The sequence below is a fragment of the Lepisosteus platostomus genome, chromosome 9, assembly GCF_059453375.1.
Source record: "Lepisosteus platostomus isolate fLepPlt1 chromosome 9, fLepPlt1.hap1, whole genome shotgun sequence".
Classification (NCBI taxonomy): domain Eukaryota; kingdom Metazoa; phylum Chordata; class Actinopteri; order Semionotiformes; family Lepisosteidae; genus Lepisosteus; species Lepisosteus platostomus.
Window position 1 is genome coordinate 2,533,106 of NC_142619.1, and position 14,395 is coordinate 2,547,500.

Sequence of the window (14,395 nt, forward strand, 5' to 3'; positions counted from 1 at the left end):
ACCTGGGAGACGCACAGTGATAATTCTGCACCAGTAACCCCACCTAGGAGACGCCTGCTGGTCATTCTGCACCAGTAACCCCACCTGGGAGACACACAGTGATCGTTCTACAACAGTAACCCCACCTGGGAGACACACAGTGATCATTCTGTACCTGTTACCCCACCTGGGAGACGCACAGTGATCATTCTGCACCAGCAGCCCCACCTGGGAGACGCACAGTGATCATTCCGCACCAGCAACCCCACCTGGGAGACGCACAGTGATCATTCTGCACCAGCAGCCCCACCTGGGAGACGCACAGTGATCATTCTGCACCAGCAGCCCCACCTGGGAGACGCACAGTGATCATTCTGCACCAGCAGCCCCACCTGGGAGACGCACAGTGATCATTCTGCACCAGTAACCCCACCTGGGAGACACACAGTGATCATTCTGCACCAGCAGCCCCACCTGGGAGACACACAGTGATCATTCTGCACCAGCAGCCTCACTGCACACAGATCAGGGGGAGGAGAGAGAATCGTCTGCAAGAGGTGGATTGAGAGGAGCTGTAGGGAGTGCAGGTTCTGGGCTCTATAATGAACAAGTGGCCCAGTTTAATATCTTATGTGAAGCATGAGATTCACTCCTGCAGGACAGTGTCCATACAGCTCCTCCGAGTAACAACTGGACAAACATCCTGATTCACTGAAGTACTAAACTGCCTAAATGAGAAACTTGCAGTGTTTGTACATGTTTTAAAATCTATGTGGCTGTAACTTTTCATGCTGTTTACAGGCTTTTAAAAGGAAATCTGGAGTTTCAGTTTTTTTAAACACTGTTCATTTGGCAATCTGGAGTGTCTCTGTGTTCACACACTGTCCACAGGCTGTTATAAGGGAATCTGGAGTGTCTGTGAGTTTACACACTGTCCACAGGCTGTTATAAGGGAATCTGGAGTGTCTGTGAGTTTAAACACTGTCCACAGGCTGTTATAAGGGAATCTGGAGTGTCTGTGTTTACACACTGTCCACAGGCTGTTATAAGGGAATCTGGAGTGTCTGTGTGTTTTCACACTGTCCACAGGCTGTTATAAGGGAATCTGGAGTGTCTGTGAGTTTACACACTGTCCACAGGCTGTTATAAGGGAATCTGGAGTGTCTGTGTCTTTACACACTGTCCACAGGCTGTTGTAAGGGAATCTGGAGTGTCTGTGTCTTTACACACTTCACAGGCTGTTATGAGAGAATTTGAAGTGTCTGAACCAATTTGAAGCGTCTCCCAGGTGGGGTTACTGGTGCAGAATGATCACTGTGCGTCTCCCAGGTGGGGCTGCTGGTGCAGAATGATCACTGTGCGTCTCCCAGGTGGGGTTACAGGTACAGAATGATCACTGTGCGTCTCCCAGGTGGGGTTACTGGTGCAGAATGATCACTGTGTGTCTCCCAGTAGGGGCTGTAGGTGCAGAATGATCACTGTGTGTCTCCCAGGTGGGGTTACTGGTGCAGAATGATCACTGTGTGTCTCCCAGGTGGGGCTGCTGGTGCAGAATGATCACTGTGCGTCTCCCAGGTGGGGCTGCTGGTGCAGAATGATCACTGTGCGTCTCCCAGGTGGGGTTGCTGGTGCAGAATGATATAAGGGTATCTAATGAAACTGTCACCTAATTCACATTTGATAAAATTCACAGAAAAAGTGCAATCAAATCGAAAGAGAAAATTATAAGCAGATTTCAAAACATGATTCTCAGGACTGAAAAGGGAAACATGACTCATACTGTAGATATACAAAGAGTCTGTATTAACCCCCTTCTCTCTCTCAGTGCAGTGTTAATGTACTGTAGTGTCCAGTCAGTGTGTGTGTACTGTATTAACCCCTCTCTCTCTCAGTGCAGTGTTAATGTACTGGAGTGTCCAGTCAGTGTGTCTGTATTAACCCCTCTCTCTCTCAGTGCAGTGTTAATGTACTGGAGTGTCCAGTCAGTGTGTCTGTATTAACCCCTCTCTCTCTTAGTGCAGTGTTAATGTACTGGAGTGTCCAGTCAGTGTGTCTGTATTAACCCCTCTCTCTCTCTCAGTGCAGTGTTAATGTACTGGAGTGTCCAGTTAGTGTGTCTGTATTAACCCCTCTCTCTCTCAGTGCAGTGTTAATGTACTGGAGTGTCCAGTCAGTGTGTGTGTATGAACCCCTCTCTCTCTCAGTGCAGTGTTAATGTACTGGAGTGTCCAGTCAGTGTGTCTGTATGAACCCCTCTCTCTCTCAGTGCAGTGTTAATGTACTGGAGTGTCCAGTCAGTGTGTCTGTATGAACCTCTCTCTCTCTCAGTGCAGTGTTAATGTACTGGAGTGTCCAGTCAGTGTGTCTGTATTAACCCCTCTCTCTCTCAGTGCAGTGTTAATGTACTGGAGTGTCCAGTCAGTGTGTCTGTATGAACCCCTCTCTCTCAGTGCAGTGTTAATGTACTGGAGTGTCCAGTCAGTGTGTCTGTATGAACCCCTCTCTCTCTCAGTGCAGTGTTAATGTACTGGAGTGTCCAGTCAGTGTGTCTGTATTAACCCCTCTCTCTCTCAGTGCAGTGTTAATGTACTGGAGTGTCCAGTCAGTGTGTCTGTATGAACCCCTCTCTCTCTCAGTGCAGTGTTAATGTACTGGAGTGTCCAGTCAGTGTGTCTGTATGAACCCCTCTCTCTCTCAGTGCAGTGTTGATGTACTGGAGTATCCAGTGTGTCTTTTTCAGTGTGTTCTTCTTTTATTTTTTTGTTAGAAGTGAGATCTGGTGGTTATTCTGAGACCAGCAGGCGAAGATGACAGTTTCCTGTTTTGGACTTTTTCAGTAGCTGTGAGGCAATGTGCACAACCAGACACACACTCTGGTATTTCAACGTAAGATGTCAAAATAACACAGAGCTCTTCATTACAGGAACAATGCAGAAGATGAGATGGATACACAAATTGAAGTTTTAAAAAACCACAAGACTTGGAGCATATGATAGATTTAAAATTATAAAGCAAAAATTCAAAACGACACGTTGATAAGCTGTTCTAAAAAACTCAAGGACTCTAATAGAATTAAACCAGCGGACCTCTGCAGACCAAAGAGCAAAACGCCCACCAGGGAAAACATCAGGGATGAGATCATGAAACATGAAACACATCTTTACACAGAGGGTGGTGGGAGTGGGGAACAAGCTGCCCAGCCCTGTGGTTGAAGCCGATACCCTGGCGTCTCTCCAGACACAGCTGGGTGAGCTCCTCCAGTCAGGACAGGAGGCTCTTCTGTACACAGAGGGGGGTGGGGGTGGGGAACAAGCTGCCCAGCCCTGTGGTTGAAGCCGATACCCTGGCGTCTCTCCAGACACAGCTGGGTGAGCTCCTCCAGTCAGGACAGGAGGCTCTCCTGTACACAGAGGGTGGTGGGGGTGGGGAACAAGCTGCCCAGCCCTGTGGTTGAAGCCGATACCCTGGCTTCTCTCCAGACACAGATGGGTGAGCTCCTCCAGTCAGGACAGGAGGGGCTTCTGTACACAGAGGGTGGTGGGGGTGGGGAACAAGCTGCCCAGCCCTGCGGTTGAAGCCGATACCCTGGCTTCTCTCCAGACACAGCTGGGCGAGATTCTCGGGGTCCATTAGCTTCAGACTCTCAAGCGCCCCAGTCTGCGACCCGTCTTGCGTCCTCATCGCCTGCTTAAATTGCGCCGCTAAATCCCCACGATGCCTGCTCCTCCTGCAGGCTGCCAGCTGCCGGCCCGGGTTCGAGCTTGCAAAAGCGTGCCCACAGAGCAGTGGGAAGCACAGCCACTGTGCTCTGACAGGGGCTATTTTGAAAACAGCGCTGTGGTTTTCAACAGAAGCCCGGGGAGAAGCTGTGGGTTCGGAAAGAGAGAAGTCCCACACCATAAATACAACGGGTTTCTGCTGACTAAACGACCAAGAATTTCGGACATTAAAAATAAACGTGTAAAACTCAACGCAGACTCTGGTGAGCCATGAGCGCTGTTAGAGATGCGCAGTGAGAACTGAGGACCCGGCCCTGCAAAAAAAACATCTTCTCCACCTTTTCCGTTTCATTCTTCATTTTCTTGCCACATCTTGATGAAATGTTGAAATCAAAAGCAGACAGCAGCTGTGTCCCCCTGCAGCTCCCAGCTGACACACCCCACTGGAGCCCAGCAGGTGGGAGCCTGGCCAGTACCTGGAGGGGAGACTCCTGGGAAAGCTGAGGCTGCTGCTGGGAGAGGTGTGAGTGGGGCCAGCAGGGGGCGCTCACCCTGCGGTCTGTGTGGGTCCTCATGCCCCCCCGTATAGTGACGGGGACACTAGACTGTAAACAGGCGCCGTCCTTCAGATGAGACGTCAAACCCAGGTCCTGACTCTCTGTGGTCATTAACAATCCCGGGGTGTCTCTCGACAAGAGTAGGGGTGTTACCCCAGTGTCCTGGCCAAATTTCCCCCCTGGCCTTTACCCCTCATGGCCTCCTAATAACCCCCCTCTCTGAACTGGCTCCATCCCTCTGCTCTCCTCCCCACTGAGAGCTGGTGTGTGGGAGAGGACTGGGGCATCATCCAGGTGGGGCTGCACACTGGTGGGGGGTGGAGGGGATCCCCAGTACCTGTCAAGCACTTTGAGTAGAAAAGCTCTATATAAATCTATGGATTCTATTAGTTTATAGGTATATAGACTCTACATTAGTCTGTAAGCTCTGTATAGATATATAAGCTCTATGTTAGGCCAGAAAAGCAAGTGTAAGGAATTATTAATATGATCATTGTTATAAGTCGTCTTCATCACTCACATCAAGACCTCTGAAGAGATGTGATTCCTCCTCCCCTCCTTCCTGGATGGGCCCAGACGGGACGTTTGCTCTGCAGGCAGGTCACAAGGCAGAACACGGTGCAGCTCACACAACACGGACCCTTTAACACACAAGAGACACGCGGGTCTGGTGAAACGATCCATATATGTACACACAGTAAATACACAGCCGACTGGCCCAGTCAAGGAGGTTGATAGCTGGGGGGGGGCTGAGGATGATCTAGGCCTGCTGCTCTTGAATCTAGCCTGTCGATATCGAGGCCCAGACAGAAGGAGCTCGGTCACTGTGCAAGCTGTGGTCATGACAGTGGTTACACTGGTCCTCTCCCCCAGACGCTTGCTGTAGTGGTTGGAGCAGAAGAGCTCTTGCACTCGAATAAGTTTGCCTTCCGCCCCCCCATGGTAACGCCAGCGGTCTGAAATCAAGCGAGGGCGGCGGGGGGAGACGTTATTTTTGACACTTTCGGGCAGGCTGCACAGAGAGTTCGGGAGCATCATGGGACACAGCGCTGAGGTGCACCTGCTGCTCTGTGGTCCAGGAGTCTGTCTGTCTGTCTGTCCGTCCGAGACTCCCTGCCTCGCTGATTCCCGAACAGACAGGGCGCTCCTCACCCGGATGAACCGGAAACTGAAAGTGAAAGGTTTTCCAGGATCCGTGCGGGGAACAACTGGGCTCCATGTGGTGAAGTTCGAAACAGGAAGCGAACATCAGCTCGTCTCTCTCTCTCTCTCTCTCGTCGCCACGCCCCTCCTTCGTCCAGTTCTGTTATTCATCAGTCCTCCCTCCAATTGTTTAGTTTGGCTTTGATTCGGTTTCTCTCGATATCCCTCACCATGAAGACTGGAGGGGCTCTATATCTCCTAGCTGGTGAGTCCAGTCTGTGTGTCTGTATGAACCCCTCTCTCTCTCAGTGCAGTGTTAATGTACTGGAGTGTCCAGTCAGTGTGTCTGTATGAACCCCTCTCTCTCTCAGTGCAGTGTTAATGTACTGGAGTGTCCAGTCAGTGTGTCTGTATTAACCCCTCTCTCTCTCTCTCAGTGCAGTGTTAATGTACTGGAGTGTCCAGTCAGTGTGTCTGTATTAACCCCTCTCTCTCTCTCTCAGTGCAGTGTTAATGTACTGGAGTGTCCAGTCAGTGTGTCTGTATTAACCCCTCTCTCTCTCTCTCAGTGCAGTGTTAATGTACTGGAGTGTCCAGTCAGTGTGTCTGTATTAACCCCTCTCTCTCTCAGTGCAGTGTTAATGTACTGGAGTGTCCAGTCAGTGTGTCTGTATGAACCCCTCTCTCTCTCAGTGCAGTGTTAATGTACTGGAGTGTCCAGTCAGTGTGTCTGTATTAACCCCTCTCTCTCTCTCTCAGTGCAGTGTTAATGTACTGGAGTGTCCAGTCAGTGTGTCTGTATTAACCCCTCTCTCTCTCAGTGCAGTGTTAATGTACTGGAGTGTCCAGTCAGTGTGTCTGTATGAACCCCTCTCTCTCTCAGTGCAGTGTTAATGTACTGGAGTGTCCAGTCAGTGTGTCTGTATGAACCCCTCTCTCTCTCAGTGCAGTGTTAATGTACTGGAGTGTCCAGTCAGTGTGTCTGTATGAACCCCTCTCTCTCTCAGTGCAGTGTTAATGTACTGGAGTGTCCAGTCAGTGTGTCTGTATGAACCCCTCTCTCTCTCAGTGCAGTGTTAGTGCAGTCTCTCTCGGTCAGTCCGCTGGTATAAACTCAGTGAAACGAGTCTCTGTCTCGCTCCGCCTTCGCTCGGATCACAACTGTGGCACAGAGCCCTTCAGCAGCGCCGGGTTGCACACGCGAGCCCCGTCCGTGCAGGGGTTCGAGGGCAGAGCTCTGCGGGTGTTTGGAGCGTGTACCCAGCCTTGCTCCCATTGCTTGCTGGGATAGACCGCAGCTGCCCCGTGGCCCTGTAACGGACACAGCCGTTCGGAGAGGGAGGGAGGGCTTATTACAGCCCTGCTGCTGTGTCGCTAGGCTGCAGCACTCCTGTACTGGCCGGTCAGCCCCCCCGCTGAGCAAACGCCTGGAAGCTAATATATTCCTGCACAAAAACCAGTCACCCTGGCCGCTCTGTACTGGGAGCAGCTCCACTGGTCCAGAACCTGCTCTTCCCGAACGCCTGCCGGTGGACTGGCACCCTCGCCTGACCCCTGTCCACCCTGTCTGACTGACCGCTGCCGGCGTCCTGTCCTGTCCCGTCTCTCCTGGGGCTCCTCGCGGGCCGGGTGGGGAGGGGGGCACTGGGCACGAACGCCCCCGCCCGTCCTCCCCCCCCGAATCGTCTCGGGACACGGGCGCACGGTACCCGGGCAGCGCGTGGTGTTGTGGGCGCCTCCTTGCGCGTGCCTGGTGTTGTGTCGCAGTTCAAGCGCGTGGGTGGGCCGTTGGCTCAGGTGGGCCGTTTACAGCTCCGGCCAACGTGCGTAGAGGCGTCTTGCCTGCTGACTCACTGGAGGGGGTTTCACTGCTTGTTTTGAGTGGGGGGCGTTCGCAGAACCCTGTCGATGTTCAGCAGAGCAACACTGTGGGTGGGGAACATGCAAACTCCACACAGACAGCAGCCCAGGAACCGAGCCCAGGTCTGCTCTCTTTACAACCCCTGGCAGTGCTGCCGGTTGATTCCCCACGTTGTCGGCGATAACGCGCCCCACCCCCAAAAAAACCCCAGAAATAAACAAGACTTTTCTTTTTCTCTGCCTCGGCCACTCTCAGTTCCCACTGTCTTATCAGCAGGCAGTGGCCACGCTCGCTGGACTCTCGCAGAGACGGCGGGCGGAGAGATAAACCGTTCGCTCGCGTGAAACAGGGAGACCCGCTCTCTGGACGCCCGCAGCAGGGAGCCACACGCCTCCTCCTAAAACAGGAAACGGCGTCGACCACCCTTCGAGCTCGTTTTGGAAATGCAGAACTGTTTGGTTTCTTAATGAAGGGCTCCTATCCGACGAGATGGGTTGAACTTATGGGGATCAGGGCAGTCGTCTGCCCCCAGCGCAACACGATGTAGGTGCAGGCCTTCCTGCAGAGCCTGCTGGTTTGTGAATATAGATGCATACGCAGAAACGGATCTTGAGAATGAGCTGGTGGGAGCCTGTGTCGAGGAGAGGGTGGGGGTTCTCTCGGGTGTCCGTGATGGCCGTAAATACCCGTCGGGCGCACACGGCTTCCGCAGTGTCCCCAGGGTGGTCTCTGGGACAGGCAGGGGGGGCGCAGGCTCGCGGACGGCCGGACTGCTGTGGTTCGTCCCTCGTCAGGGCGATTGCAGGATGTGGCGGAGACACAGGCTGATCCGGACGGCCGCAGAGGAGAGCAGAGGGGAGCACTGGGGCCTGTCTCAGTCACACAGAGAGTACTGGGCACGCTGGACACACACTGACCTCTAGAACTGGTCACACCGCAGCCTCTCCTCCTCTGGGCCTCTCCTCCTCCTCCAGACCTCTCCTCCTCCTCCTCCAGTCTTCTCCTCCTCCTCCAGCCCTCTCCTCCTCCTCCAGCCCTCTCCTCCTCCTCCTCCAGTCCTCTCCTCCTCCTCCTCCAGTCCTCTCCTCCTCTGGCCCTCTCCTCCTCCTCCAGACCTCTCCTCCTCCTCCAGACCTCTCCCCCTCCTCCAGACCTCTCCTCCTCCTCCGGCCCTCTCCTCCTCCTCCGGACCTCTCCTCCTCCTCCGGACCTCTCCTCCTCCTCTGGACCTCTCCTCCTCCAGACCTCTCCTCCTCCTCCAGTCCTCTCCTCCTCCAGTCCTCTCCTCCTCCTCCAGTCCTCTCCTCCTCCTCCGGTCCTCTCCTGCTCCTCCGGTCCTCTCCTCCTCCTCCTCCAGTCCTCTCCTCCTCCTCCGGTCCTCTCCTCCTCCTCCAGACCTGTCCTCCTCCTCCAGACCTGTCCTCCTCCTCCGGCCCTCTCCTCCTCCTCCGGTCCTCTCCTCCTCCTCCGGTCCTCTCCTCCTCCTCCGGCCCTCTCCTCCTCCTCCAGTCCTCTCCTGCTCCTCCGGTCCTCTCCTGCTCCTCCTCCGGTCCTCTCCTCCTCCTCCAGCCCTCTCCTCCTCCTCCGGTCCTCTCCTCCTCCTCCTCCGGTCCTCTCCTCCTCCTCCTCCGGTCCTCTCCTCCTCCTCCTCCAGTCCTCTCCTCCTCCTCCTCCAGTCCTCTCCTCCTCCTCCTCCAGCCCGTGTCAGTGAGATCGAAGGGGGGGGGGGGGTCGTGCTGCTCCAGTGAGGAGTGTCCTGCTACGCTTGACCACCAGCTGGGCCAGTTCCTCTTCTCTGACCCACTTCTGCTCCTGGGACAGACTGCTGCCGGCTCACAGAGTACACAGCTCTTACTGTCCACTGTCCCTGCTGGGCTCAGGGTAAAACACAGTACAGCGCAGTACAGCCCAGTGAGAGCAGGGTAAAACACAGTACAGCCCAGTGAGAGCAGGGTAAAACACACTACAGCGCAGTACAGCCCAGTGAGAGCAGGGTAAAACACAGTACAGCGCAGTAAAGCCCAGTGAGATCAGGGTAAAACACAGTATATTGCAGTACAGCCCAGTGAGATCAGGGTAAAACACAGTACAGCGCAGTACAGCCCAGTGAGATCAGGGTAAAACACAGTACAGTGCAGTAAAGCCCAGTGAGATCAGGGTAAAACACAGTACAGTGCAGTACAGCCCAGTGAGATCAGGGTAAAACACACTACAGCGCAGTAAAGCCCAGTGAGATCAGGGTAAAACACACTACAGAGCAGTACAGCCCAGTGAGATCAGGGTAAAACACAGTACAGCGCAGTAAAGCCCAGTGAGATCAGGGTAAAAGACAGTACAGCGCAGTACAGCCCAGTGAGATCAGGGTAAAACACAGTACAGTCTAGTAAAGTCCAGTGTGATCAGGGTAAAACACAGTACAGCGCAGTACAGCCCAGTGAGATCAGGGTAAAACACACTACAGTGCAGTAAAGCCCAGTGAGATCAGGGTAAAACACAGTACAGCGCAGTAAAGCCCAGTGAGATCAGGGTAAAAGACAGTACAGCGCAGTACAGCCCAGTGAGATCAGGGTAAAACACAGTACAGTCTAGTAAAGTCCAGTGTGATCAGGGTAAAACACAGTACAGCGCAGTACAGCCCAGTGAGATCAGGGTAAAACACACTACAGTGCAGTAAAGCCCAGTGAGATCAGGGTAAAACACACTACAGCGCAGTAAAGCCCAGTGAGATCAGGGTAAAAGACAGTACAGCGCAGTACAGCCCAGTGAGATCAGGGTAAAACACAGTACAGTCTAGTAAAGTCCAGTGTGATCAGGGTAAAACACAGTACAGCGCAGTACAGCCCAGTGAGATCAGGGTAAAACACACTACAGTGCAGTAAAGCCCAGTGAGATCAGGGTAGAACACAGTACAGTCTAGTAAAGTCCAGTGTGATCAGGGTAAAACACAGTACAGCGCAGTACAGCCCAGTGAGATCAGGGTAAAACACAGTACAATCTATTAAAGTCCAGTGAGATCAGGGTAAAACACACTACAGTGCAGTAAAGCCCAGTGAGATCAGGGTAAAACACAGTACAGTCTAGTAAAGTCCAGTGTGATCAGGGTAAAACACAGTACAGCGCAGTACAGCCCAGTGAGATCAGGGTAAAACACAGTACAGTCTAGTAAAGTCCAGTGTGATCAGGGTAAAACACAGTACAGCGCAGTACAGCCCAGTGAGATCAGGGTAAAACACAGTACAATCTAGTAAAGTCCAGTGAGATCAGGGTAAAAGACCGTACAGCGCAGTAAAGCCCAGTGAGATCAGGGTAAAACACAGTGTAGTGCAGTACAGCCCAGTGAGATCAGGGTAAAACACAGTACAGCGCAGTAGAAACAGGGTTTCAGAAAACGGGGTGTCTAAGAAAGCACTTGATCACGACAGCGAAACAGTGAGTCCAGAAGACTGAACTCTGCTGACCTAGCAGTCGATTCGTTTCCGAGAGAGAACACAGCGAAGGCGTCATCGACAACCTGTGTGTTAACAGCACAGGAAGGGGCATGAGCTGGGTTGTCAGTGACGCTGTGGGTGTTAACCAGCAGCATTGCCGAGCTCTGCAGAGCACCAGCTGGCAGCCCAGCGGCACAGTGGTGAGCACTGCGGCCTCACAGCGCTGGGGCCCCGGGCTGCTGTCTGCGTGGAGTTTGCACGTTCTCTGGATACAGACTGTAGTAACATCAAAGCGTGACCTGGGCCCTGGTGACTCCTGCTGCTAGTGCGCAAGGCCGTGTGGTTTGGAGACAGAACAGCAGCACCGGAACAGGGCAGTTGTGGTTAGAGCTGAGCAGAGGGGCAGCAGGGGGTGACTCATCTCTCTCGCCTGAGAACACGAGCTGTAAGTGGTTGGCACCGCGCCAGCGAACGGACCGCACGCGCTGAGCTCCCGGCGCGGAGCAGAACCTGGCGTGCTTTGCACCCGTGCGCGGGCGGGCGATCGGGGGCGATTGGGGTTGAATGAAACGCCCTGTCCCTCCCCGAGCAGCAGCCAGAGAGAGAGAGAGAGAGAGAGAGGGGTTCTGCTGGGATTAGGAGCACAGTCTCGGGCTCTCAGCAGATCGGCACGTAGGACTCTGGCCACACACACACACACCAGGGCCAGTTCATCACAGAACACACACACACACACTCGTTTTGGAAATGCAGAACTGTTTGGTTTCTTAATGAAGGGCTCCTATCCGACGAGATGGGTTGAACTGATGGGGATCAGGGCAGTCGTCTGCCCCCAGCGCAACACGATGTAGGTGCAGGCCTTCCTGCAGAGCCTGCTGGTTTGTGAATATAGATGCATACGCAGAAACGGATCTTGAGAATGAGCTGGTGGGAGCCTGTGTCGAGGAGAGGGTGGGGGTTCTCTCGGGTGTCCGTGATGGCCGTAAATACCCGTCGGACGCACACGGCTTCCGCAGTGTCCCCAGGGTGGTCTCTGGGACAGGCAGGGGGGGCGCAGGCTCGCGGACGGCCGGACTGCTGTGGTTCGTCCCTCGTCAGGGCGATTGCAGGATGTGGCGGAGACACAGGCTGATCCGGACGGCCGCAGAGGAGAGCAGAGGGGAGCACTGGGGCCTGTCTCAGTCACACAGAGAGTACTGGGCACGCTGGACACACCTGACCTCTAGAACTGGTCACACCGCAGCCTCTCCTCCTCCAGACCTCTCCTCCTCCTCCAGCCCTCTCCTCCTCCTCCAGCCCTCTCCTCCTCCTCCAGACCTCTCCTCCTCCTCCAGACCTCTTCTCCTCCTCCGGCACTCTCCTCCTCCTCCAGACCTCTCCTCCTCCTCCAGTCCTCTCCTCCTCCTCCAGTCCTCTCCTCCTCCTCCAGACCTCTCCTCCTCCAGACCCCTCCTCCTCCTCCAGTCCTCTCCTCCTCCAGTCCTCTCCTCCTCCTCCGGCCCTCTCCTCCTCCTCCGGTCCTCTCCTCCTCCTCCGGTCCTCTCCTCCTCCTCCAGTTCTCTCCTCCTCCTCCAGTTCTCTCCTCCTCCTCCAGACCCCTCCTCCTCCAGACCTGTCCTCCTCCTCCGGCCCTCTCCTCCTCCTCCGGCCCTCTCCTCCTCCTCCGGTCCTCTCCTCCTCCTCCGGTCCTCTCCTGCTCCTCCGGTCCTCTCCTCCTCCTCCTCCAGTCCTCTCCTCCTCCTCCGGTCCTCTCCTCCTCCTCCTCCAGTCCTCTCCTCCTCCTCCGGTCCTCTCCTCCTCCTCCTCCGGTCCTCTCCTCCTCCTCCTCCGGTCCTCTCCTCCTCCTCCTCCGGTCCTCTCCTCCTCCTCCTCCAGTCCTCTCCTCCTCCTCCTCCAGTCCTCTCCTGCTCCTCCGGTCCTCTCCTGCTCCTCCAGTCCTCTCCTGCTCCTCCGGTCCTCTCCTCCTCCTCCAGTCCTCTCCTCCTCCTCCTCCGGTCCTCTCCTCCTCCTCCAGCCCTCTCCTCCTCCTCCTCCAGTCCTCTCCTCCTCCTCCTCCAGCCCTCTCCTCCTCCTCCAGCCCGTGTCAGTGAGATCGAAGGGGGGGGGGTGGGTCGTGCTGCTCCAGTGAGGAGTGTCCTGCTACGCTTGACCACCAGCTGGGCCAGTTCCTCTTCTCTGACCCACTTCTGCTCCTGGGACAGACTGCTGCCGGCTCACAGAGTACACAGCTCTTACTGTCCACTGTCCCTGCTGGGCTCAGGGTAAAACACAGTACAGCGCAGTACAGCCCAGTGAGAGCAGGGTAAAACACAGTACAGCCCAGTGAGAGCAGGGTAAAACACACTACAGCGCAGTACAGCCCAGTGAGAGCAGGGTAAAACACAGTACAGTGCAGTAAAGCCCAGTGAGATCAGGGTAAAACACAGTATATTGCAGTACAGCCCAGTGAGATCAGGGTAAAACACAGTACAGTGCAGTACAGCCCAGTGAGATCAGGGTAAAACACAGTACAGCGCAGTACAGCCCAGTGAGATCAGGGTAAAACACACTACAGTGCAGTAAAGCCCAGTGAGATCAGGGTAAAACACAGTACAGTGCAGTACAGCCCAGTGAGATCAGGGTAAAACACACTACAGCGCAGTAAAGCCCAGTGAGATCAGGGTAAAACACACTACAGAGCAGTACAGCCCAGTGAGATCAGGGTAAAACACAGTACAGTGCAGTGCAGTACAGCCCAGTGAGATCAGGGTAAAACACACTACAGCGCAGTAAAGCCCAGTGAGATCAGGGTAAAAGACAGTACAGCGCAGTACAGCCCAGTGAGATCAGGGTAAAACACAGTACAGTCTAGTAAAGTCCAGTGTGATCAGGGTAAAACACAGTACAGCGCAGTACAGCCTAGTGAGATCAGGGTAAAACACAGTACAGTGCAGTAAAGACCAGTGAGAGCAGGGTAAAACAAAGTACAGCGCAGTACAGCCCAGTGAGAGCAGGGTAAAACAAAGTACAGCGCAGTACAGCCCAGTGAGATCAGGGTAAAACACAGTACAATCTATTCAAGTCCAGTGAGATCAGGGTAAAACACACTACAGCGCAGTAAAGCCCAGTGAGATCAGGGTAAAACACAGTACAGCGCAGTAAAGCCCAGTGAGATCAGGGTAAAACACAGTACAGTGCAGTAAAGCCCAGTGAGATCAGGGTAAAACACAGAACAGTGCAGTACAGCCCAGTGAGATCAGGGTAAAACACACTACAGTGCAGTAAAGTCCAGTGTGATCAGGGTAAAACACAGTACAGCGCAGTAAAGCCCAGTGAGATCAGGGTAAAACACAGTACAGCACAGTAGAAACAGGGTTTCAGAAAACGGGGTGTCTAAGAAAGCACTTGATCACGACAGCGAAACAGTGAGTCCAGAAGACTGAACTCTGCTGACCTAGCACGCCATTCGTTTCCGAGAGAGAACACAGCGAAGGCGTCATCGACAACCTGTGTGTTAACAGCACAGGAAGGGGCATGAGCTGGGTTGTCAGTGACGCTGTGGGTGTTAACCAGCAGCATTGCCGAGCTCTGCAGAGCACCAGCTGGCAGCCCAGCGGCACAGTGGTGAGCACTGCGGCCTCACAGCGCTGGGGCCCCGGGCTGCTGTCTGCGTGGAGTTTGCACGTTCTCTGGATACAGACTGTAGTAACATCAAAGCGTGACCAGGGC

The 14,395-nt window shown here is 54.4% G+C and overlaps 1 protein-coding gene across 1 annotated transcript in view; it reads left to right on the top strand.

The window, feature by feature from the left end:
- Positions 1 to 5,285: 5,285 nt before the first annotated feature.
- LOC148654360 (uncharacterized) overlaps positions 5,286 to 14,395 on the top strand; it is a 25,141-nt gene continuing 16,031 nt past the window's right edge. The window contains exon 1 of the mRNA XM_088646487.1: positions 5,286 to 5,663. Coding sequence (XP_088502613.1) covers positions 5,630 to 5,663 — 34 coding nt within the window. The 5' untranslated portion in view covers positions 5,286 to 5,629. The remainder of the gene's footprint in view (positions 5,664 to 14,395) is intronic.